This window comes from Chrysemys picta, chromosome 3 (assembly GCF_011386835.1).
Source record: "Chrysemys picta bellii isolate R12L10 chromosome 3, ASM1138683v2, whole genome shotgun sequence".
Lineage (NCBI taxonomy): Eukaryota > Metazoa > Chordata > Testudines > Emydidae > Chrysemys > Chrysemys picta.
In genome coordinates this window covers 132,367,141-132,391,381 of record NC_088793.1, presented here as the reverse complement: position 1 = coordinate 132,391,381, position 24,241 = coordinate 132,367,141, and the positions used below count along the sequence as shown (strand labels likewise).

At 40.0% G+C, this 24,241-nt stretch overlaps 1 protein-coding gene across 4 annotated transcripts in view; it reads left to right on the top strand.

Moving 5' to 3' along the window:
- The window catches only part of PCNX2 (pecanex 2), a 247,386-nt gene that overhangs the window by 26,395 nt on the left and 196,750 nt on the right, over positions 1-24,241 (top strand). For all 4 annotated transcript variants that reach the window (XM_065589023.1, XM_065589022.1, XM_065589025.1 and 1 more), the window contains exons 6-9: positions 3,497-3,644; positions 3,816-3,961; positions 5,279-5,372; positions 21,464-21,599. In XM_065589023.1, coding sequence (XP_065445095.1) covers positions 3,497-3,644; positions 3,816-3,961; positions 5,279-5,372; positions 21,464-21,599 — 524 coding nt within the window. The remainder of the gene's footprint in view (positions 1-3,496; positions 3,645-3,815; positions 3,962-5,278; positions 5,373-21,463; positions 21,600-24,241) is intronic.

The window sequence follows — 24,241 nt, the reverse complement described above, 5'->3', positions numbered from 1 at the left end:
CACTGCGCACCTTGCAGCATTACTAGAGGACCAGACTTAAGATCTCACGTACTCCTCAGAAAGTTGGACCAAAATTCTGCAGCAAGATCCCGGGATTCTGCTGTGGAGGATATTCTGCCTCAGCCTCACGTACATTTTTTAAATGTCTTTTTTTGAACCTTTCAAGGCAGTTTGGGATTGCGGGAAAAGCGTATTAGCTAGATGTTTCTGCTGAAATGATCAACAGTGAAATAATTAAGACTATTGTCAATTAAAATGTCATCTTTAGGCCTCAGAGTGTACACTCTGAACATTTCACACATATCTCAGAACTATTATTTTCTACTCTGTACAGTCGACACTGCACTGGTTTAAGATGGCCTTACATTTACAAAATTATCTTTGAAACCATATGGGCTAGAAAGGTATCATTTTTTAAATGAAAGTTTATATTCCAGAGTGCAATTCTCCTGAAAGGAATAGATTCTGCATCAGAGGAATTATAGAATATATGAGACCCAGAATAGACAAGTGCAAGTCTGTAAGATAATATACAGATTACAAATCAGATGGGCTTTAGTCTTAATATTATTTAGGTATTAGAATTGTTGCTTAAATTTAAAACATATTATTAGTGGAGCTGGGCAAATTTTTTCAGACTAAACTTTTTTTTGCCAAAAAATGCAGATTCATGAATTCATAATGACTTTGCCAAAACATTTCTGTTCAAACTGCTCCCCCTCAAAAAAACTGAAAATATTGAAATATTTATTTGATTTTTTTTATTTGAAATGATTTTTTTATTTGAATTTTACTTCCATTTTATTTTAAAAACCATCAATGAAACAAAACAAAATGAAAATGTATAGGAGCAGTGGCATTTCAGTTTGCATTCAATTGAGGACAAAACTAAACCTATAAGACTGGGCTAGGGGCAGATGGAGCATAAACAGAAGAAACCCTGGCACAACAATCTAAAATGGAAAAAGCAGAATTCAGAGAAATATTTTAGCTGATCACAGCAGCAATAGATTTCATTTAAAATTAGCCAAGACAATAAGACAACAGACAAAATATTGAGACAATCACATTGTGTCAGACAGCTGAATTGTCTATATGCAAAAATTGTACCAGTTTAACTATACTGGTGTAGTTAAAGCTGTACAAACCCTCTAGTGTGGATGCAGTTATACTAGTATAATAGTACTTACAGAGGCATAGGTTATTCCCAAAGGGAAGGGGAATAAGCTATACCAGTGTAAGGAATGTGTATATCTGCATCCACACTAGAGGGTTAAACCCCTATACGTATACAGATAAAATGTCACACTCTTAACTGAAATAGTTATATGGGCATAAAAACTGTGCAGACCAGGCCTTAGTTATCTCTGCACAAGTGATGAGAATTTTTTTCCTGAGCTTGATTTAGCAATAAATCTCAGCAGCTCCATCCTAGTGGATTTGAGTCAGAGGAAGTACATTTCCAGGTAAGCAAGTACTTACTGAAATGTAAACTCTACTAGATTGTCTGTTGCCTTTTTATGTTTTTTTTTATCAGTCATTTTTATTTTTGAATTTTGGCATCCTCTTGTTTCTCATGTGACAAATAATATTTGTTTAAAGTCTGTGTTTAGCAGTTTGCTCAATGAAAACCATGAAAAACAAAATGTAGGGTTACCATATTTTGAGTGTCCAAAAAGAGGACACTCCATGGGGCCCTGGTCCTGCCCCAGCCCCGCCCCGCCCAACTCCACCCCTTCCCCAAAGTCCCCGCCCCAACTCCGCCCCCTCCCCTGCTTCCCGCGAACATTTGATTCGCGGGAAGCCTGAAGCAGGAAGCAGGCAGCAGGTAAGCTGGGGGGGTAGGGCGAGGAGGCGCAGCCCAGTCTGGCCCCCTCCGGCGGCCGGCCCCAGTGTCTGGCTGGCTCGGCTCGGGCCCTGGGGTGCCGGCCCCGGGCCAGCACCGCCTGCCCCGGCCCAGCGCCCCCCCGGCCGCCCAGCACCGCCGGTCCCCGGCGGCCCGGCGCGCCCCCCAGCCACCCAGCACCGCCGGTCCGGCGCGCCCCCCGGCCGCCCAGCACCGCCGGCCCCCGGCCCAGCGGCGCCGGATTTTCCCGGACATGTTCGGCTTTTTGGGATTTCCCCCCGGACGGGGATTTGAGTCCCAAAAATCCGGACATGTCCGGGAAAATCTGGACATATGGTAACCCTACAAAATGTAGATTAGTTGACAAATTATATTCGAATATTGCATTATTGACTGAACTAGCTCCAGGGTGCAACATGTAAAAACAGATCATGAGAATGTTTTGCTAGAAGTCAGTTTGTAAACAGTAATGATTTTCAATCCAGACTGTAAATGCATTCGTTAGTTTTTGCAAAAATCAGTAATACTTTCTGCATTTGTAAATTACATCATTGACAAAGGGGGAGTCTTAACACGCAGAAGAGATGTGGGGAGGAAAAAAGATGAAGATTTTAATGTTAACTAGACTACCAAAATTTAGAGGATAAATTGAGCTGTCATTTGAGTCATCAGAATAATGTTTATTAATTGGCAGAGACTGAAGAACCATTTCCCCCCCATATGTTACCTCCATTCAAAAGTTGAAAGTACAAGTAACTTCTGTGGAGAGAAATCAGCAGGAATCATTGTACTAAAATCCCACTGCAGACCCTCCTGGCATATCTTTCTAGTGGTAGGAGCACTAAGAATTGCCATTCATTTTTATTTATTATTAATCTTCACCACTTCAGGGGAAAGAGAATTGAAAGACTTGAGACCTGGAATGGAAAAGAGTGAGACTTTTTTCCCCCTTCAAGCCATTAAATCATCAAACAAAAAATCTTGTTAATTGTTTCAGCCCTCGAGCAAGCATTAGGCAGTGTGGGACCAATTAGATTAATATAACCTTTTTGTTGGCTATCAGTTATTCTTAATCCTTGAACAACCATAACTCCCTAGGGAAAATGGATTTAATTAGGCTTCTGCAGCCTCTTGTCCCCTGTTGGAGTATAGTTATGAGATTATGGAACACTGTATCAGCTGCATAGTTAAACTAGGGTGAGATTTTGTGCTTAAAGTGCAATTTAAATCACTAGTTAAACAGGAAATGCACAGATTTATTTTCAAATGGGACTGTTTGACTAAGGAGTAAAAACTTTGATTTTCTAAATACTTTTGACACTTCTGCCATATTTTCAAAAAATGGGCCCTTTTAAAAAATTTCCTACACATAATGGTCTGGAAATTAAGAGATTTCCAGTTCAGGGAGGTTCAGGCTACATAGAAGCACAATACAAGGTAACTTGTGCCAAAAAACAACTCAATAATCCTCCTCTAAGCAGTTTACTCTATTCACCCTAACTAATTTGTTTTTCACCAATGGAGGCCAATTGAGCACTGTGTCTTTGGACAACTTCTCCTTAAAAATGCTCTTGTTCTGAAGTAAATGAACAGAACTCTTTACAGTGATCTGTGTAGAACGTCTCCCTTCTTTATTCACGTATCTTTCAGATAGCCATACAACAGAGAGAAAAGAAGAAATGCTGGAAACAGAAAAGCACTACAAGCATGTTTCTAAACAGGAAAGATCAGATGTACAAAGTCAAGATTGGGCTAGTGCTAGTCCAGTGCTACCAGAGCCTGCCCAATTTACAGCACAGTAAGGGCAGTTACTTTATATTTTTTGTACTTCAAACGCATGATGATGCGAGCTGTTCTGTTATATTGAGTAGAATTGACGTAAACTTTTAATTAACCTCTCTCTCTCTCTGTTTTATTGAGAACAAGAAAAAAGTTCCTCATAGTAGTTTTGAAACATTTTTGTGTCAAGTTACCAGGGCAACAGGCAAAGGCAGATAATCTACCGGGTAACTTCCCAGCAAGATAGTTCTGTCTTGCAAGTTATAAGTGGACCTGAGGCTTCAATGCAAGATGAAATATCTGTGGACGCGATGCATGTGTTCATAGATGAGCATGGTAAGTTTATGCAGCTGTAACTATTAAACCATGAGGAGAGATTTCTAAAGAAAACTCAGAAGTTATCTCTGACCTGTATTTGTCTGACATTCACTGTGGAGTTGAGTGTATTTTTCTGATGATACCTTAAAAGACATGTCTAGTGTGTTTTTTGTGGATGCTGAAGATCCCATAGAACTTCTTGTCTGAGTAGGGAATTGCGCCAATGTGCTTGGCCAAAAGGTTCCCATCCCTTGCTGTCAGATCTTTAAGCTGAGTGTGAATAGGTGATGGTTTAGATGGCAGCCATCTCCCATCATAATGGGGCTGCCTTCATTCAGAATGTTGGTCTGCTACCCGCTCCAGGATATTGAATGGACTCCTTTCCCCATCAGTACCTGACTTTGGTGTAGGGAACTCCCTGGGGACTACAGGCCACACCGAACAGTAGGGCCACTCCACAGCTACTCTAGGCTTTGGGCTGAAATAGTTCTACTGGCTGTTGTGTTCCAATGCCATCTGCCTTGTGGGTACTGGCCAAGTGCATTTCTGTAGTAGCAGATCCACAAGTCACTTAGGCTCACATCAACTCGCCCTTCCAAGAAGCACAAAAGAAGCTCCCATGTAGCTGGGTTTCATGGCTCCTGGGATCCTGTCCTTTCTCCCCTTCCACTCCTGTGTAGCACCACTGCAGCCTCTTGCATGCTGTGGACCCTTGTTCCGCATGTGCATGGGAGGGTAGCTGTGAACAGGTCAGGGGAGTAGTGTGCTTATTCACTGGAGGATCACTGCCCTGTGTGTATGATAGGTAGGCGGTGGGGATGGGACAAGCAGTAGACCATGGCTACCCACCTTTCGTCTAATTCTCCACTGCCATGTACCTGTCATCTACACTTCTGCAAACATGAACAAATCAGAATGCTTCACTCTTTTACACTTCTGGTAATGTTTTACAGTTACCTTGCACACCTATGAATGGCTACACAGTATTTAAGGTACTGTCAGATCAGGCCCCCCTATGTTTAGATTGGGGCAGGAGTCCATTTCTTCATTTGCACAGAGCTCTCTTACTCTGCTCTTACAACAGGGAACAGAATTTTGCCCTTAATATCTGTATTTTTGTGGCTTTGTCTCCGGTTTTCCAGTGTTTATTTTAACATGTGTTTGTTCTATGATGTTTTAAAACACGTCCACACTGCCAATCATAAATATAAAGAAGCAGTTAGAACATTTGGTTTACAGATACTTTTTTTTGACCGAGAAAACCAGATTGCTACTAAATTGTAGGTGTAAATAAATAATTTACATCACTTAACTGATACTTTTATGTTTTTAAAGGGGAAATTAGATCCTGCTATTTAAAGGCTGGCAGTCAGAAGGAAGGAAATACTCGATATCAGACATCAAATTATGATTGTATTTCTAATGCTCAGTAAGTAAATTCTTATTTTTAGACATTTAGACTTTTCAGTGCTGGAGGCTACAAAGCTGATTCTAGCTGTGAAAGAGACATGTGACGAGTAAGAAATGTGCTAATCTGTTTTAGAGATGTCAAGGCATGCAGTTTTTTTTTTTTAATTTTATCTAAACGGGGGAGGGGAAGCGACCATGTTGTAAGGATATCTATAAGGAAAAGGAAAATACCCGCTATGGTGTGTTTTTCTTATCAGCCAGTAATAGCTACTTTATACTTAGAGCTGTCTTTGGGGCTGTAATTAAAACATATTGGGGTAGGTCTGAACTTTCAGCTTTGTCCTATTGCTTATCTGGCCTTGCCTACCGGCCTTTTATGGATCTCACCCTCATGTATTATGTCAGCAAGTGAGCATGCTTTTGCAGGGTCTAGGATATGAACCCTCCTCATTGTCTGAAATACAGAGTGGCCATCATGCCACTTCAGAACAGCACCTAAACAATGTGTTTTTTTTCTCAAATTGGTTTTAGAATGACCCGTGTTGATTACTCCCGCTTCCCAGTGTTCTCCCATCCCTTTATCTGTTATGCGCCATGGTTTGGGATTTTTGTATAAAAGTTCACAAAGGTGGTTTTATGATAATATTCAAATGTTTTTATATATCCTGTTGAACAGCACCCGGAGAACTTCAGGACCAGGCTGGGGGAGAAGGGTCATGAGGCATAACTATTGTTCTAAAACTTGTTTTAAAAATGAATGCGATGTTGGGCATTCAGAGGAGACTTTGCAAAGATGCCTGTGTTGCCGTGCTAGGAACAGTGTTAGCTTAGTGGAATGCTGTAACAGGATGGTTTGTCCCTTTAAGGTCCTGGTACCAGCAGCCCTTTTCAGACTCAGCCGGGAGGATGTCAGGTGTTTTCTATAGAGAGATGAGAGAGCTGCAGAAGGGACATGGGTGCCTGCAGTAGGCCCTGAAGCAGGAGGGATTAAAGGGAAGGCATGTCCTCTTCTCAGCACTGACAGAGGCAAAGGGAGAAAGCCTCTGGAAACTGTAGCCCGTGCTTTGTTGTGATGTTTTGCTTAAGTTCTGTATCTGAGTTGATAAACAGTGCCCAGAGGGAAGGACCTGAAAGTTACTTGGGCATGGCATTGTTTTTCATGGGATGGTGAGGGAGCCCACTAGCCCTGCAACTGCCCTTTTACTTTCAACTGTCCCAAAGTTATTTTTTGTGGACTAATGAAAAGCTCATTGAAAATAAAGAGGGAGAATCTCAGGCCAAATAGCTGGAGCTTGAGTTGAGAGCAGACTATACGCTAGGACTTCTGTAGTCAAGGGACTTTTAACTCTTCCTTATCCCCAGTCTGCAGCATAGCAGTGTAGCCATTCTGGGACTGCTCCTACAGCTTCAGAGCTATCGTAGTCTGTGGCTATTGAAATCTGCATTAAAAGGGAGGGGCTGGGCTGTTGAGCCTGTGTAGTTGTGAATCCACTGATCCTACCTACGTCCCAAGAGACCTCCAGGTGCTGGGGTAGAGGAATCCCAGCAGAGAACTATTCTGGCATGCACAAGAGATGTGGACTCCCACATCTCCCAGAATAACTGCTCAGAGCTCCAGTATGAAACTGCAGAAAAACCTGAGAGTCTCTGGATTAAGTTTAGAAGAGTGAGCAACAAGGGTGATGCCGTGGTGGGAGTCTGCTATAGACCAGGGGGATGAGGTGGATGAGGCTTTCTTCAGGCAACTAACAGAAGTTACTAGATCACAGGCCCTGGTTCCCATGGGGGACTTCAGTCACCCCAATATCTGTTGGGAGAGCAATACAGCAGTACACAGACAATCCAGGAAGTTTTTGGAAAGTGTAGGGGACAATTTCCTGGTGCAAGTGCTGGAGGAACCAACTAGGGGCAGAGCTCTTCTTGACCTGCTGCTCAGAAACAGGGAAGAATTAGTAGGGGAAGCAAAAGTGGATGGGAACCTGGGAGGCAGTGACCATAAGATGGTCAAGTTCAGGATCCTGACACAAGGAAGACAGGAGAGCAGCAGAATACGGATCTTAGACTTCAGAAAAGCAGACTTTGATTCCCTCAGGGAACTGATGGGCAGGATCCCCTGGGAGAATAACATGAAGGGCAAAGGGGTCCAGGAGAGCTGGCTGTATTTTAAAGAATCCTTATTGGGGTTGCAGGAACGAACCATCCTGATATGTAGAAAGAATAGCAAATATGGCAGGTGACCAGCTTGGCTTAACAGTGAAATCTTTGCTGATCTTAAACACAAAAAAGAAGCTTACAAGAAGTGGAAGATTGGACAAATAACCAGGGAAAAGAATACAAATATTGCTCAGGCATGCAGGTGCGAAATCAGGAAGGCCAAATCACACTTGGAGTTGCAGCTAGCAAGGGATGTTAAGAGTAACAAGAAGGGTTTCTTCAGGTATGTTAGCAACAAGAAGAAGGTCAAGGAAAGTGTGGGCCCCTTACTGAATGAGGGAGGCAACCTAGTGACAGAGGATGTGGAAAAAGCTAATGTACTGAATGCTTTTTTTGCCTCTATCTTACAAACAAGGTCAGCTCCCAGACTACTGCACTGGGCAGCACAGTATGGGGAGGAGGTGACCAGCCCTCTGTGGAGAAAGAAGTGGTTCAGGACTATTTAGAAAAGCTGGACGAGCACAAGTCCCTGGGGCCGGATGCACGGCACTCCAAGGGTGCTAAAGGAGTTGGCTGATGTGATTGCAGAGCCATTGGCCATTATCTTTGAAAACTCATGGCGATTGGGGGAGGTCCCGGATGACTGGAAAAAGGCTAATGTAGTGCCCATCTTTTAAAAAGGGAATAAAGAAGATCTGGGGAACTACAGGCCAGTCAGCCTCACCTCAGTCCCTGGAAAAATCATGGAGCCAGGTCCTCAAGGAATCCATTTAGAAACACTTAGAGGAGAGGAAAGTGATCAGGAACAGTCAGCATGGATTCACCAAGGACAAGTCATGCCTGACTAACCTAATTGCCTTCTATGACGAGATAACTGGCTCTGTGGATGAGGGGAAAGCAGTGGACGTGTTATTCCTTGACTTTAGCAAAGCTTTTGATACCGTCTCCCACAGTATTCTTGCCAGCAAGTTGAAGTATGGGCTGGATGAATGGACTATAAGGTGGATAGAAAGCTGGCTAGAACATTGGGCTCAATGGGTAGTGATCAATGGCTCCATGTCTAGTTGGCAGCCGGTATCAAGCGGAGTGCCCCAAGGGTCGGTCCTGGGGCCGGTTTTGTTCAATATCTTCATTAATGATCTGGAGGATGGCGTGGATTGCACCCTCAGCAAGTTTGCAGATGACACTCAACTGGGAGGAGTGATAAATACAGTGGAGGGTAGGGATAGGCTACAGAGGGACCTAGACAAATTGGAGGATTGGGCCAAAAGAAATCTGATGAGGTTCAACAAGGACAAGTGCAGAGTCCTGCACTTAGGATGGAAGAATCCCATTCCCTGCTACAGACTAAGGACCGAGTGGCTAGGCAGCAGTTCTGCAGAAAAGGACCTAGGGGTTACAGTGGACGAGAAGCTGGATATGAGGCAACAGTGTGCCCTTGTTGCCAAGAAGGCTAACAGCATTTTGGGCTGTATAAGTAGGAGCATTGCCAGCAGATTGAGGGATGTGATTATTCCCCTCTATTCGGCATTGGTGAGGCCTCATCTGGAGTACTGTGTCCAGTTTTGGGCCCCACACTACAAGAAGGATGTGGATAAATTGGAGAGAATCCAGCAGAGGGCAATGAAAATGATTAGGGGGCTGGAGCACATGACTTATGAGGAGAGGCTGAGGGAACTGGGATTATTTAGTCTGCAGAAGAGAAGAATGAGGGGGGATTTTGATAGCTGCTTTCAACTACCTGAAAGGGGGTTCCAAAGAGGATGGATCTAGACTGTTCTCAGTAGTAGTAGATGATAGAACAAGGAGTAATGGTTTCAAGTTGCAGTGGGGGAGGTTTAGGTTGGATATTAGGAAAAACTTTTTCACTAGGAGGGTGGTGAAGCACTGGAATGGGTTACCTAGGGAGGTGGTGGAATCTCCTTCCTTAGAGGTTTTTAAGGTCAGGTTTGACAAAGCCCTGGCTGGTATGATTTAGTTGGGGATTGGTCCTGCTTTGAGCAGGGGGTTGGACTAGATGACCTCCTGAGGTCACTTCCAACCCTGATATTCTATTCTATGATTCCCAATAACCTGTGTTTCCTTCCACTTCCTCCTCCAGAATCACTGCACCAATTCTGCTATTTATGGCTTTGTGGTCCTGTTATAACTTGTTACCTCGATTGATTAATTACCACACTTGTGAATGCTAATCTAGACACTCCACAACCATTTATTCCAAGTCACTTCTTTACTCTAGGGCTCATCTTACAGTCATGCTGGTTAACTCAAGTTACCCCATGACCACAAATTGGATTCTAGATAAAGCCTTTAGAGTGTTTTGTACCTGCTGGTTGGTTATGAGCAGTGCTAGATTTGTTCCTTTGTGTGGTCCTTTCACAAACGGATTTATAAAGCATGCAAAAGAAGAATGTCACGTATGAGAATAGCTTTCAGTTCTATTTCATAAATTACATTCTTAAAGCCTGTTACTGTTGTCCCAGGGTAGCATCAATGATGCTGAAATCTTGATGATGTCATCGTGTCACAGAAGCAGTACTGGACTGGAAGGTTGCTTCTTCTTGATGCTGTGTTCTTTTTTGTTGTTGTTCATATCTGTCTTGCCTCTGTTGCTTACTTGCTTGTAGAGATGAGATGAGCAGGCTGAGCTGAGAGCATAAGAGTGCATTAATAATGTGTAAAGAGTATGTGAGAGCATGTCTCAGTCTGAAGGAATTTGTACTCTTTTCTCTACATACTCTCTGAAGGTGGAAAACACACCTTCAGGGGCTTGGCTGGATTCAAATATCAGACGCTGTCACCCTGCATTTGCTCAACACTTTCATGATATGGTCTGGTAGGATATTCAGCTCATGAATATGCAATCTGCTAATGCGTATGCCACAGGGTTGTCATTCTTCAATTTTATGGTTATATTGCTTTTGTCTTTGGGGCAGGAAATTTGCTGAACATTTTTAAAGCTAGAGTTTTAATTCTTTCGGTTATTCACTTTGTTTTGAGATATCTCATTAGTTCCATCAGGGTTTAATAGGAGTCAAAATTCTGTTTAAAGTTTGGTCCAAACACTCCTATTTTCTATATCAAAATCTTGCGTTTTTTTTTAAAGAGTGTTTTTTAAATTTAAATGATTCATAAAGAGAGTCTTTAAACTTAAATAATGTATTGTCTTTCCTTCTTAACAATCCTTGGACTGGTTCTTCCTGTTTTCCTGAGTTTGAAAAGGAGTTCCTTAAACATTGCCAGATAACTGATTAATTTCCCACTTAGATACATGTTTTATACTCATGGCTTCTAATGTTAGTAACCAGTTATAACAAGTTAGTAGGTTTACATATTGGTCCATAAAACATCTAACTCTTCATATCACAATGGTATCAGGCAGTTAATATAGTTAGGGCTTGCATTTAGATGCAAAATATTTGCAAATAAACATCTCAAAGGAAGCTTATCCTATCTTTACCATTTGAGGGACAACAAAAGTTTTCACTGTTAAGAGGAAACATGAGTTAGAAGTAACCAATTTCTTCTGCAAACACTTTCAAGCATAAATGTTCTGAAAATTTGAAGACTTTAGAGTGTTTATAAAAGAAATCAGTTTCAGTAAGGATATTTCTAGAATTCTTTGTGTGGGCTGAAAATGAAAAGTTTTTCTCTTTGCAAAGAGGAGAGGTAAAGAGGCCCACTCTGATAACACATCCTAAGCATCACTCATCTTTAAAATATTCTGACTGAAGAGCATCCTCACATTCTTTTACAGAAACATATTTCTTTCCAAAACATAAATATTCTAAAAGTTTTTTTTGAAATAAAGCTCATGTCTGTATCAAACTGGTGTTTTGTATGAGGGGGAGGTGTCTGGTTGTTTGAGAAGACGCTCTTTTTGGTTGTTTGCCTTTTGACCAAATGGTTCCTTGATTTACTACATACCAGTTGTAGTACATTTACAGTTGAAGACTTCTGTCAAATATTCTATACCAGGAGTAAATCAGAATAACTAACAATTACATAATGTTCAGAAACATAGTATAAAATAAAATAATATAGACTGTTAAAGCAAAATAGAAGTTCTAAAGCTGCATTCCAGATTCAGTGAAAGCACATTTATAAGGTAATAAATATGGTTTTATGGCTAAGGCGGTGGTGTTTTCCTTGACATTTTTGGTGCCTGTCAGTGGTTGACAGAAAACAGATATTCACATGGAATTGCCTTAATTATCATGAATATTTTATTTAATTAAATAACTAGTTTTAATAAGCACATCAGATATCCTGTTCTCAAGCATATGTGTATAAAAATAATTGTAAATATCTCATTAAATTCAGTAAAGGTGAAACCAAACTCATAATAACCTACAATTACAATAATAAATATAGTGATTGTATCAATAACTGTTTTTTCATCAATAGTGAGTTCTATCCCCTGCAGTAGCATGAATTGGGCCAGAAGGTTTAGCTCAATGTCAGTTACTGAAGTATACAGTAATAAACTGCTCTGTATTCTTGCAGCACCAAGCTAATATATCCCCGAAACATATTTAATTGCTTGTCTGAACTGTGCTCTATTTACACATTAGGATTCTTGTTAAGAGCTTGGCCTTCTAATGTAAAAATAAAAATGTGTCAATATTTATTACCTTCTAGTAACACGGCATTCTAGAATGTGTGTCTGAAATATTGTCTTCTAAGGATTCTGTCTTTTTAAATGACTAAGAACACAAGAGATTGATTAACTACTATGTGGACACATTATACCTCCTGGTTTCACATCAATCAAAAACTGAATTCAGTTACTGCAAACTACTGCACTTTTTTCAAGTTACAAGTGGCAATGTGACACACTGTCTGAACCTATAGTCTGGAGAAGTTGAATATTTGATTACCCTTTGTTTGTCTCTGGCCTACTGGGGAGATGTTCATTTTAGAATTAAGTGATGGACTTCAAAAGCCTATTCACATCCCCCCTCAATACTTCACCATGTTTAGAAAGACAAAAAAAGGTGAATTGAAATAAACTTGAGGTTACTAATGTAAAACCAAGTTGAGTATTTTCATAGTGTGTCTAGATTTTTCTGCTAATGCTGAAAAATGTATTGCTAATTTTAGTGCTAGTGTAAAATTACAAGTTTAATATTAAAATAATGGTATTTGGAGAAATCTTGAACATAAAATCCAATATCTAAATGTGAGCACACAGAATACTTGGCTGCAATCACAGAATAATCTCTGAAACATACATCTATCGTCAAGTTTCCCTCACAGTTTGCTTTGCCATTTAAAATTATTTTGCTGCTTTTGGTAAATCTTTAGTGAAAGTTTTAGTACTTGTCTATATTCCCAAACTACCGGATGAGCTATCCAAAGTTCCCATGGCATTTTTAAAGGGCTTGAAGCAGCTCGCAGATCTATTAGCACCACAGTTATGTTTGCACTATGAAATTTGGCTGCTTTCTACCATAGATTTTGGTGGTGATGATGAGACAGTGATTTTTTTGTATCACAACGTCTTACCCTAAATGTGTTCACATCTTCTGGCATGTCTACACTGCAGTAAAAGATCCGTGGCACGGCCAGGGCTGGCCTGCGTCAGCTGACTTGGGCTTGGGCTGCAGGGCTATAAAACAGCAGTGTAAATGTTTGGGCTTGGGCTGGAGCCCAGGTTCTGAGGCCCACCCCCCTCACAGGATCCCAGACCTCGGGCTCCCGCCCAAGCCCGAATGTCTATACTGCAATTAAACAGGCCCTGAGCCCCTTAGCTTGAGTCAGCTGGCACGGGCTGGCCACAGGTTTAATTGCAGTTTAGACATACCCTAAGTGACTGATGTATTGGCAAAAGATATGTTGCAGTTTTTCACACAGTATTTAATTAGATGTTACTTAGTGATGAAATACTATGGTATTCTGCCCCAGCCCCACATAGGGTGACCAGATTGCAAGTGTGACTATCCGGGACAGGGTGTGGCGGGTAATAGGAGCCTATATAAGAAAAAGCCCCAAATATCGGGACTGTCCCTATAAAATCGGGACATCTGGTCACCATACCCCCACAATGCCTACTGCACTTTGATCTGTGGGAATGGGTAATTTGTCAACATCCCTTGAAATGACTGCCAATGCAAGGTCATATGCCCCAAAATTACATGAGTCAGCATCATTCTCAGAGGTGCAGTTTTTGCTTGTAGTGTTTCAGGGGCTAACTTACAGATTTGAGACCCAAGTATAGGTGTGCCCAAACAATTTATATTACCTATCGGCTTTGGAACATCTTTGTTTGAAGTGGTGCGATTCCTACCAAAGTCATCTGTAGTTGCATCCATTTATATCAGGGAAGCATTTTGCAATTTTGTTTCAGGTAAGAGGTTCAGCTAGCAAATACTCTTCTTTGGGAGATGTGAGCTAACTTGTATTCTTTAGTCTGTCTCCTTTCTGAAGTATTTAAACTCTTGCAAATGGAACAGAATCCATGCAGGACAGATTCATGACACACATGCATTGATATCAATTGGTACAGAGCTGATATTTGTTTAGAATGGTTTGTTCTTCAAAAATGGTTGCTAATCATTATGCAACCTTCTTTGGTCCAAAAGTGTTTGATTCATTTGTTCAAATATAGACTTAAGTGGTGGACACTTTTTTACAGTTCATTATCATTATTTGTATTACAATTGCAGCTAGCGGCTTCAACAGTGCCCATTGTGCTAGGCATTGTACAAACTAACAGGAAGAGACAGTCCCTGCCCAGAGGAGCTTACAATCTACATCAACAAAGGGTCAGAGAAAGGGGTACAATGTACAAGCTGAAGATTGAAAATTGGAGCCTGGAGAAGGCAAGTGACTTGCCCGAAGTATGAGGCAGAGCTGTGAACTCAACTCAGCTCCCTTGAATCCATGTCCAGTGTCTTCACCCCAAGGCCATCCTTTCTCCCTAAGTGACCTTTGGGTGATCATTTTAAGACCCTTGTAGAAATAAACAGAAAAATGTGCAGGTTTATTCAATTCTTGATTTCAGATTAAGAAAGCAAGGGACTCTTTGCTCACGCTGTTAGATGAAGGCCTGCCGCTAACCCTAGGCTGCCAATAGGCCTTGTGATAGCTTCTAATGTGAAATTCATTCCAACAGAAAGAAAACGCCGCTAATCTCTGGTTTAATTTGTTTTGTCTGTTTGCTTTCACAGTCAGCTCTTTCTTCAGCAGCAGTAGGGACCCTAGGCTAAAAAGCACTAATTGCAGCAAAAATAGTGTTTGTAACAACTACTAAGAAAAAAGTTAATTTAAAATATCCTTCCAACATAGCTTTCAAAGGCTGTAAAATGCAAGTGTTTCCGGCCTGGGTCTCATTTGATTCACATTCACTTCCATAAATAAAGTAGCTGCTGAGTGCTTTGTACTGTACAAAAGCATCTATCTGAACACCTTAGCAGCGATATACATCTTCTGGATAAGTGCATTAATACTTTATAGTTTTTACCTCTGGCAAATTCCCCAAACACCTTATAAATGTACCTTTGCACTTCAAACTTGTGTTGAAATAGTAACATCCACTGTTTGCAAGTTGTTCAGCTCTGAAAGATGCCATATCACGAAAGCAGCTATGTTTTCCACTCCACAAGGTGACTCAAATGACAGGGACGGCCTCCAGCCATAGTAACAAGCTGCTGATTCTTACTATTAGTGAAAAACACATGTTGCCCTTTGACAAATGTATGCATTTGCTCCACTGCACAGATTTTGAACTCTGTGCAATAAAAATACAATGGGATCTTTGGGGATTAGAGGAGAAAACTCGGAGACCCAAACCCACCCAGTTTTGGGATTGGATGATTTCAGATAGCTTTGTTCTTCCAGGGTCCTTTTTAAATGTAATTCAATAGGAAAGTTTAAGCATTGATTTATTTTGGGGGGGTTAAAAGTTCTAATTCCATGCTGCTTTGAATTCTAGCCTTATTTGTAAGTCATCGATTTTCCTAAACCAAATGGTGAACCGCTCTTTACAAATGCAACACAATTCTGTTGCTATCTTTCTGGCATCCATTCTGTAAACAAGAGGAAAAGGATTTGTAACATATTACCATATATCCATTTACGATCTCTTCTAGATTTCCAGCTGCTGCAGCATCCATTCTTGCATTTTTAACATAGAGGGGAAATGGATCTTTTGACTGTAATATATGAGTCCGTGAGGGCACCATTGCCACATGATGGCAGTAAAATCCTGTGTAGGAACAAAAGTCTCTACAGCTATATGGTTGTTGGTGCTTAGTCTGGAAGATCATCAACAAGGTTGCTTTACCTTTTTTTTTGTCATGGAAAAACTGAAATAAAACCTTAAAATCACATGCCCTTCACACATTCCATGCATTTAGGAAGTTATTTTGCCTTAACATTGCTGAGGTCACTGTTAAGGTTTTTCCTCTTTCCTTTCATTCACTCGTTTTTTTTTTATCCTTCTGGGAAGTGACAATATTCTGGCTGTGGCACATTACAATTCAGTGGGTTCAGCTTGACACACACATTTTCCATTAAGGCTAAAAACATATAAAATGCTCTATAGAGAAACACCACCAGTGCATTACTGATATTCTAGTAATCAGGACGTGAGGAGTAGCAATGTGGCTAAATGACAGGTTGCAGATCCCAGAATGTTTTCGATTTCTTGCAAGAGGAGAACATAGAAAAGTGAGATGCTTCCCAGGAAAAATATTTTAAACCTTTCCCCCTTCCCCCCATTTTTCTGGAAAATGTATAATAAGCTGTGGAACTTTGAATCATACAACTAAAAATCTAATTATTCAAGGATTATTATCCATTTTTTATTTTATTAAAACTCAGACCAGATATTCCTCATTCTTTCCACTGTCAAATTGAAACTCTAGCATAACCTTAACTGTGTTACAGCTACCACTGCATCCATAATACATAATGTTGTTTTAAAAAAATAATATCAAATCAAATTTGGATCAAGATTTAGATTGTTGCAAAATATTTTCTCAACACTTAAGACTAATTAAAATATTTTCAGGATATTTTGTAACTTCTAATGGGAACAGTTGATTTTAAAACAAATAAATACTCCCCTTCAGTACTCTGTTTACACGGCTGCACTGAGAATCTGAAAGTGAAATTACCTATTAAAAAAGGATATCTAATTTCACTAATATTATTTCCTAATTGAGAGAAATGCAGAAAGTAAACAGAGTAGTACAGATAGCAAAATGCAAACTGGATTTTAAACTATTTTGGTTTTAATAATCTAAGTTGCTATCAGTAATATTGTTAAGGAATCTTAAAATATGGGTTTTCAGTTGACAGTGTCCCTTTTAAAATCATAATTAGTGAATTTATAGAAAAAGAGCAAAGAGCGCTTCCTAAACTTCACAGCTTTTTCCTTGTCTGTCATAATCAGTTTGATGTGCAATTATCTAATCTTCCTGGTGCTCTGATTTTATATATTTCTACTTTCATTCTATATTTCAATTTGCCTTCTAATTTTTAAGAAGAAAGCCTTGTCATCTAATGTCATAATGCATTATATGTAAACCACCCATGGCTTAAAAAGAAAAAATCCTCATAACTGATGGGTTTAATGTCATGACTTATCTTGATGTATGAGGCAGATGAGTGCTGCTGAAGAATCATTCCAGCAGCAATGGATGTAGAGGAGGGAGGCAGCAGGAGAGCCAGGCAGATGAGGAAATGCCGGTGTAGATCCATTCTATGGGGCAGGAGCAGCGAGTCTTGTGAAGTGGCAGCAGGAAGACAACAGCAGTGAGAAAAGACGTTTATTCAAGACTTCAAGTTTATTCAAGTATTCCTATACTGTCATAAATGCAAACTCCTGTATTAGTACAACAAACTGATAGAATTTGAAAGTGCACAAAAGGCAGGGAATTCAGAGTTACGCTTACCAAGTTAGCCTTAATGGGCTTTTGTTTAACTTGGTCATTTAGGCCTTAGTTCAGGAAGGTACTTAAGAATGTGCCTAACTTTAAGCATGTGAGTAATCACAGGAAGTCAAAAGGAACCAGGTAAGGAATTAGGACCTTACCCAACTTTAAATTTTTAAAATGTGTTTTTTCTATATATATCACATTTTTCTTGGCTGCATTGTTCGTCTGCTTAGTGGGATTGTGTTTTTTTCCTAGTTTTTAAAAAAGTAATATTTGGCTAAAATATTTTAGTTGGATAAATTTACATGACTTCTTGCTAAGCTCATATGACCCAGTTGCTACAGTCTGAAGCACTGACTATAGGATCTTTCCATTTAATAGTTTATTAGGCATACCCCTTTAGTCAGGTTGTTTTTATTATTTAGGCACAATCATAAAGTTAGCCACAGCATTTGCTGTCTCCTCTTCACATTCATGCTGAAAAGGAAAGATCAGCCCAGGACTCAATAAAGAATCATTTACTTAATCTAGGAGTTCTTGAGATTTTTAACTATCTGAATCACATTCTTAATAGAGTATCTTGCGGACTCTTTCTTCCCACTTGTAGAGGTGTACGCTCCCCACCGCTCCCATTCGTCATTGCACAATATCTCTGTGGTCACAACTGCACTGCTTACAATGGAAAAGTAATATTAGGAAAATATTTTATGTTCTTTCAACTGTAATTCATTACAGCAACACTAGATAAAGAGAAGAACCAGCACCATTTGGCTACCAGAAGGTGGACATTGGACCACATTTTGGGGATCTCTCACTTTAACCGACCAGAATATTGTCTCTGTCCATGCATTTATTGAACAGTGTGAACACACTTTAAGCAAGGGGTCCATCGAGGGGAGAAATAGATTGTGTATTTTCTTCTAATGCAGATTTCTGTCTTGATCTCACCTCAGATAACTTCAGTCATAAGGCTGGATAAGTAGTGGAATATGGACCAGCATGAGCTGTGTTATTGCTTAGACTGATTTTTGGCAAAAATTTTCAGTGACATAAAAAAAGTCATGAAAGACAAACAGGAAATTTATAAAACAGATTTTCAAGTGTTTTGTGGTTACAATAAAATATTTAGTGTTGTGCAATTGTTCAGCTAAATTGATGCTTGTTCCATGGTGTAGTAGAATTGAATGCTGAGTAAAAAAATATAGTGGAATGTTAATCTCTTTGTTATCAACAGAGGGAGCTCTGTACCTTTCACATTAGTCATGCATATGTCACATGTTTGTCACACATATCTTTAGTTATTAATTTACAATTCAAAATTTAGTGTAATTATACCTTTGCTTATATTAATGGTGCCGTTTACAGTAGATCTTGATAGCCTTAATTTGATTCTGCAAACTAATGTATTTTCTGTTCATCAAGGCCCCATCTTACACTATGATGTTCAGCTTTATGTTACAATTATTCAGTAATTAGGGAGTGTTTGCTCCTATTTATACATTATATATTCTAATTTTATGGAACACTGTTATAGGTTTATAAAAACACAAACAAAACTGTAGAATTTCTTGTTGGTATTCGTTGTTAGTTTGATAGTGATGTGTCATCAGAAATGGTGTATATCTTTGAGTATAAGTAGTTTAAAAATTAAACTGTTCAGCATCGGAAATGGTGTAGCACGTGAATGTGAGAATGATCAGAGCCATGTGAGAAAGACAACCAAGAACGTGGGGGCTGGGAGAGACTGGTGATAGAGACAGCGTGAGAAATAAAGAACAAGAGATAGATTAGGTGAGATTTTTTTTAACCTATACTAATGTTCTCACCAAATGTAAATCAAAGTGCACACAGAGGCAGCTTTCCAAGTGCAGCACGGCCTCTATTTTTGAGTTGCTGCTTTTCCCACCTCTGCCTTCCCAGCTGCACACACTCCGCCCCTCTGTCCGAACTGTCCTACGAGGCTTCTAGAGTTCCTGACTTTCCCACTGCTGGCCTCCTGGGTGTTGACAACCTCTAGAATTAATTGCTTCTGCCAGACACAGCTGGTGGGTGGAGCTGTGAATTCTGATGCTGAGAGGAAATAGAAAATAGTGTGTTGCCCCACTAGGCTTTCCAAGTTATCTTCTGGTCTCATGGGAGAAGAGTTGAACTCTAAGGGAAGGCTTGATTATAGGGAGAAGTGTCATGAGTCTACCGTGGACAGATTTTTGATTGGTCCAGAAGGCAAGGGCAAAGGATTGTGGTGTGTGAGTATAATATCATCATGCCAGGCCGTTCCTTATTAGATGTGGGATAAAAGAAAATAGACAAAAGTTAAGAATGAACCAGACTTCACTTGGCTTTTGCAAAGCAATGGCTAGGGGAGTGGGCAGACAGTTTTAAAGAGATGAACTATGTAGACATAGCATGCAATGTTTCATTCTCTTTTCTGTATCTTACTGGACAGCCACTAATCTGTTTACTTTCCCCTTTTGTCTGGCATATGCTTAAGGGAATTTGTATGGAAGGTCTGGCTTACTAAAGTCGAAAGCAACAAGGAGTCTGGTGGCACCTTAAAGACTAACAGATTTATTTGGGCATAAGCTTTCGTGAGTAAAAACCTCACTTCTTCGGATGCAACCAGACTCCTTGTTGTTTTTGTAGATACAGACTAACACGGCTACCCCCTGATACTTAAAGTCGAAAGGATGATCCAGTGGTTAGGGAACTAGCTTGGAACCTGGAAGCCCTGTCCTCAATTCCTTGTTCTGCTGCAGACTTCCTGTGTTACTTTGGGCAAGTCATTTAGCCTCTCTGTATGTCAGCTCATTATCTGTAACATGGGGGTAATAGCACTGCCCTACCTCACAAGGGTATTGTGTGACTAAATAAGTTAAAGCTTGTGAGGCCCACAGACACTATGTTTAATGGGGGCCACATAAATACGTAGGATTGATAAAGGCTAGGAGATACTGAGATTAGAATGGGGAGGCAGGTGTGGAAACCCCAGTTGTGACAGGAAAAGTGAATAGGTATCTAAAAAGAATCCCATCCAAGAGTAACATTTAAATGATTTATTCTCAGCAAGAATTTTATTTAAATAAAGTAATGTCACAGTAACGGGATTGTTTTTGCAATCGTGTGTATTATTATTAAACAGTGTATATTAGAATCCTTACCAAGGTTTTATTATTTAAGTGCTAAATGTACAGAATCAAGAAGAAAGGACTAGAGAAAGACCTGCCATGGGAACTTGCATTCTAAGACCTTAATTACAGATGCAGTTAAACAAGAAGGGAGTTTTCACAATATCTAAAATGATGGGCTGATGGATACCTATGCCTAGAAAGAAGGATTTAGGGCTGACTAAAAAGAAAAAGCACATTAAAGATTTCTCTTGCAGAAATTTAAAGTAAATTTTAGTGCTCCTGAAATGTGGCGGATTGACATAGTTGGAAACTGATACTTGTTATCCACATGACATGTACTAGTGGACAATGATAGCACAGTCATGCAGTGTGCCCTCAGCCCATTGTGGATGGACCACCTCTGGGGCTTAAAGAGTTAAATCTCTGCCCTTTCATCCTTGAAATCTTTGCTGAGACTACCAGAAAGGGTGCTATGAAGGAGCGTATTACCTCTTTAAGGGATAGCCAGGGGCTCACAACCAAAACAAACTGGGAGTAATTAAAGAGGCTCCATACTTTGCCCTGGGGCCGGTCTATTTAAACAGGAACAGAGAGCTAAGCAAGAGCAGAGCGCCTCCTGGATTACACCCAGGGTTTTTTGGCTGTAAGATCCTGGCTGTTCCTTAAAGAAGTAGTATACGTCTTTAGAAGTGCCTCTTCAGATAGTGGCATTTCTGAAAAGAACACTTTTCCACAGGGGACTGGACTGCGGTCAACGAACAGCCATCAAAAACAAATGACCCTTGGTCACTAGAGGCCTGGGCTAGATTTTATCTGATGAGTGGAAGGCTCCATGTCCCATTATGGATCCCATGAGCCATCCAAACCTCCTGCTGTATTGTTTTAAATGGTATTGACTTGCCTCTTTCTAAAACCATTTCATTCCTTTTTACCCCTGTGCACAGTGAAACACAGTTCAGTTCCTCTAGTACTACCACTTCGGAGAGTCAAGAACCATCTTCAGGAGATCACGCTGCAAGTGCACTCCAGCAGCAGCTCTTACTGATGGTGGCACGAAGAACCCTTTCAGAAACACCACGGGTACATTGTATTTCAGTTTCTAACATTTTAACAAATCATGTCTTGTAAACATGTTGTAGAACCGACCACCTGGTATGAAGGCAACCATTTTAACCCTTTTGTATTTATATAGTATTGCTCTACTGGGAGGGCTTGTTTGGCTGCACATTGAGTAGTATATTACTAGACAAGTAGCCCCACTGGTTTAAAAATAATAAGGGACTACTCTGAGCAAAGGTGGCAGAGCTGGGTCCTTAAGGAGCATTTTTGAGCTTTTTTTTTAATAACAGAGACAAGTTTTCCAAAGTGCCTTGTATTAGAGTATTTAGAGATTACTATGAGTCTAAGTCTGCTAAGCATTTGCGTTGGCACATGTTAGCTGTACAAAGAGACTGCCAACATGTAAATATTTCAGAGTAGCAGCCGTGTTAGTCTGTATCCGCAAAAAGAAGAACAGGAGGACTTGTGGCACCTTAGAGACTAACAAATTTAAAAAAATTTCATGAGGTTGATGGATTTCCACTCCATACGGCTAAATGCAGTGCCTTGCATAATGAAAGGTTTCAGAGTAGCAGCCGTGTTAGTCTGTATCCGCAAAAAGAAGAACAGGAGGACTTGTGGCACCTTAGAGACTAACAAAATTTGTTAGTCTCTAAGGTGCCACAAGTCCTCCTGTTCTTCTAACATGTAAATAGTCTCTTATCATAAAAATTGAAAACCAGAGGACACAGCTGTTAGGATTTTATACACATTGCCAAATTTTAATAGTTTGACACATCTACTTTGCAGAGTAGTGTGGGCACGTAGGCCTAAAATATCAAGTCTGTCACCTCTTTTCTGAACTGGGAAGTAAAACTTTTAGGGCCTGATCCTGGGTCCTGGATATCATTTGTGGGATGCCAGAGCACCCTCCACTTGTAGGAGCTGGAGTTGCTCATCACCTGTCAGAAGCAGGCCCTTAGTGCTCAGTTTGGTTTGTAATATGACAAGGACATAGTTTATTTTTATAGTTTGTGTGGGTTTGGGGTCTCTGACATTCTCCAAGCTGTCTTCCAGAATTTGGAGATACCCTCATCCCAAGCTTAACACCTTCACCCTACCCGAACATGGCCACTTCAAGTCTGATGTTAATAAACCTAAAACATCAGACAATTATTTATCTTGACTTACATTTTTTAACAGGAACTAAAAGTTGACAGGAAAGTAGCTGTTGTAAGATGATTTAAAACTCGTTTTTTACCTATGTATGTTATAAATGCATATACAATGATAATTTAGATTTGTATAGAGATTTCCGTACAAGAATCTCAAAAGACTTTACAAATATTTATTAAGCCTGCAAACCACCTGCTAACTAGAGAATTATCATCACCCTTATCTTATCTATAGGAAATCTGAAGTATTGAGAAGTGAATGTCTTGCCCAAGATCACACTGCAAGTTTGGGACTAGAATACATGTTTTTATGGCTTCGAATCTTGTGATTATAAGTGAAATCTTAACCCTATTGAAGTCATTAGGAGTTTTGTCATTGACTTGGATGGGTCTAAGTCCAAATGTCTTGGTCAAAGTATAGTCAAGGTCCAGACTCCAGAGAAAATAATAATAAAAAATAACAATGATGATGATAAAAAGATGTTGAGGTCCATTCAAAAGTGTCTGGCAGTCAGGATTTGGCCCACAGTCAACATATTGACTACCCCAGGCTAGAATTTCACTCAGAGCTTCAGACACCCATATAAATTAGCTGAGAGTTTGTCTATATGATAATTTAGTTCGTATCTAGTTGCGGTGTGAATCTACCTGCACTAGCCTGCAGCGCATTAACTCTATGTGTAGACCTTGTAGATGTGCACTAATAGTTCATGTCAAAGTGGGGTAAATCAAAGCACGCTAACAAACTGTCAGTGCATGTCAGCAGGGTCCACGTGGACAATTAGTGTGCGGCAGACTAATGCAGGGTAGAGTCACACCCCAGTTTGCTGTGAACTAAGTGTTCATGTAGACAAGCTCTAAGTAATTTAATTCATTTGGTGGATGGGTAAATGGAGGCACAAATAGATTTAGTGTGGCCTCATGCAAGTCACAGCCAGTCAGTGACAAAGCACTTACTACAACACAGAAATCCTGATCTAGGCCCAAGTCCTGCAAACCCTTGTGCACATGTTTAACTTCATGCATATGTATAATTCCAGTGAAGTCAATGGGACTGCTCATGTGCTTAAAGTTAAGCACATGCTGAAGTGTTTGGAAAATCAGGGCCATAGTGCCCTGTTTAGATTTTTAAACAATTCCTTTGCTAGCATTGTCATTTTTCTACTCTTTTTCAAGTCATAAAACTAAATTAGGAGAGTGGTAGTAATTAATTTAAGGTGAGTGTGATTAAAAATAAAAAGGAAAAAGAACAGGAACATTGATTATTGTAATAGTTCCTGTTGGAGCAGAGGTTGTAGAGTCAGGAGACCAAATATAGAAAACACTCCTAGATGGCAGATATTATCAACAAAAATTTTAAATGTTCATATTTCACTTTTGGCTTTTTAAAATCCTTCACAGTACATTAAGTAAAATGTCTAAATTGTAACTTAAATAATGTAAAAACTGTGAATTATTTGAATTTTTGCTTAAAAATTACGGTGACAGAAGGAACACAATCTGTCTCAA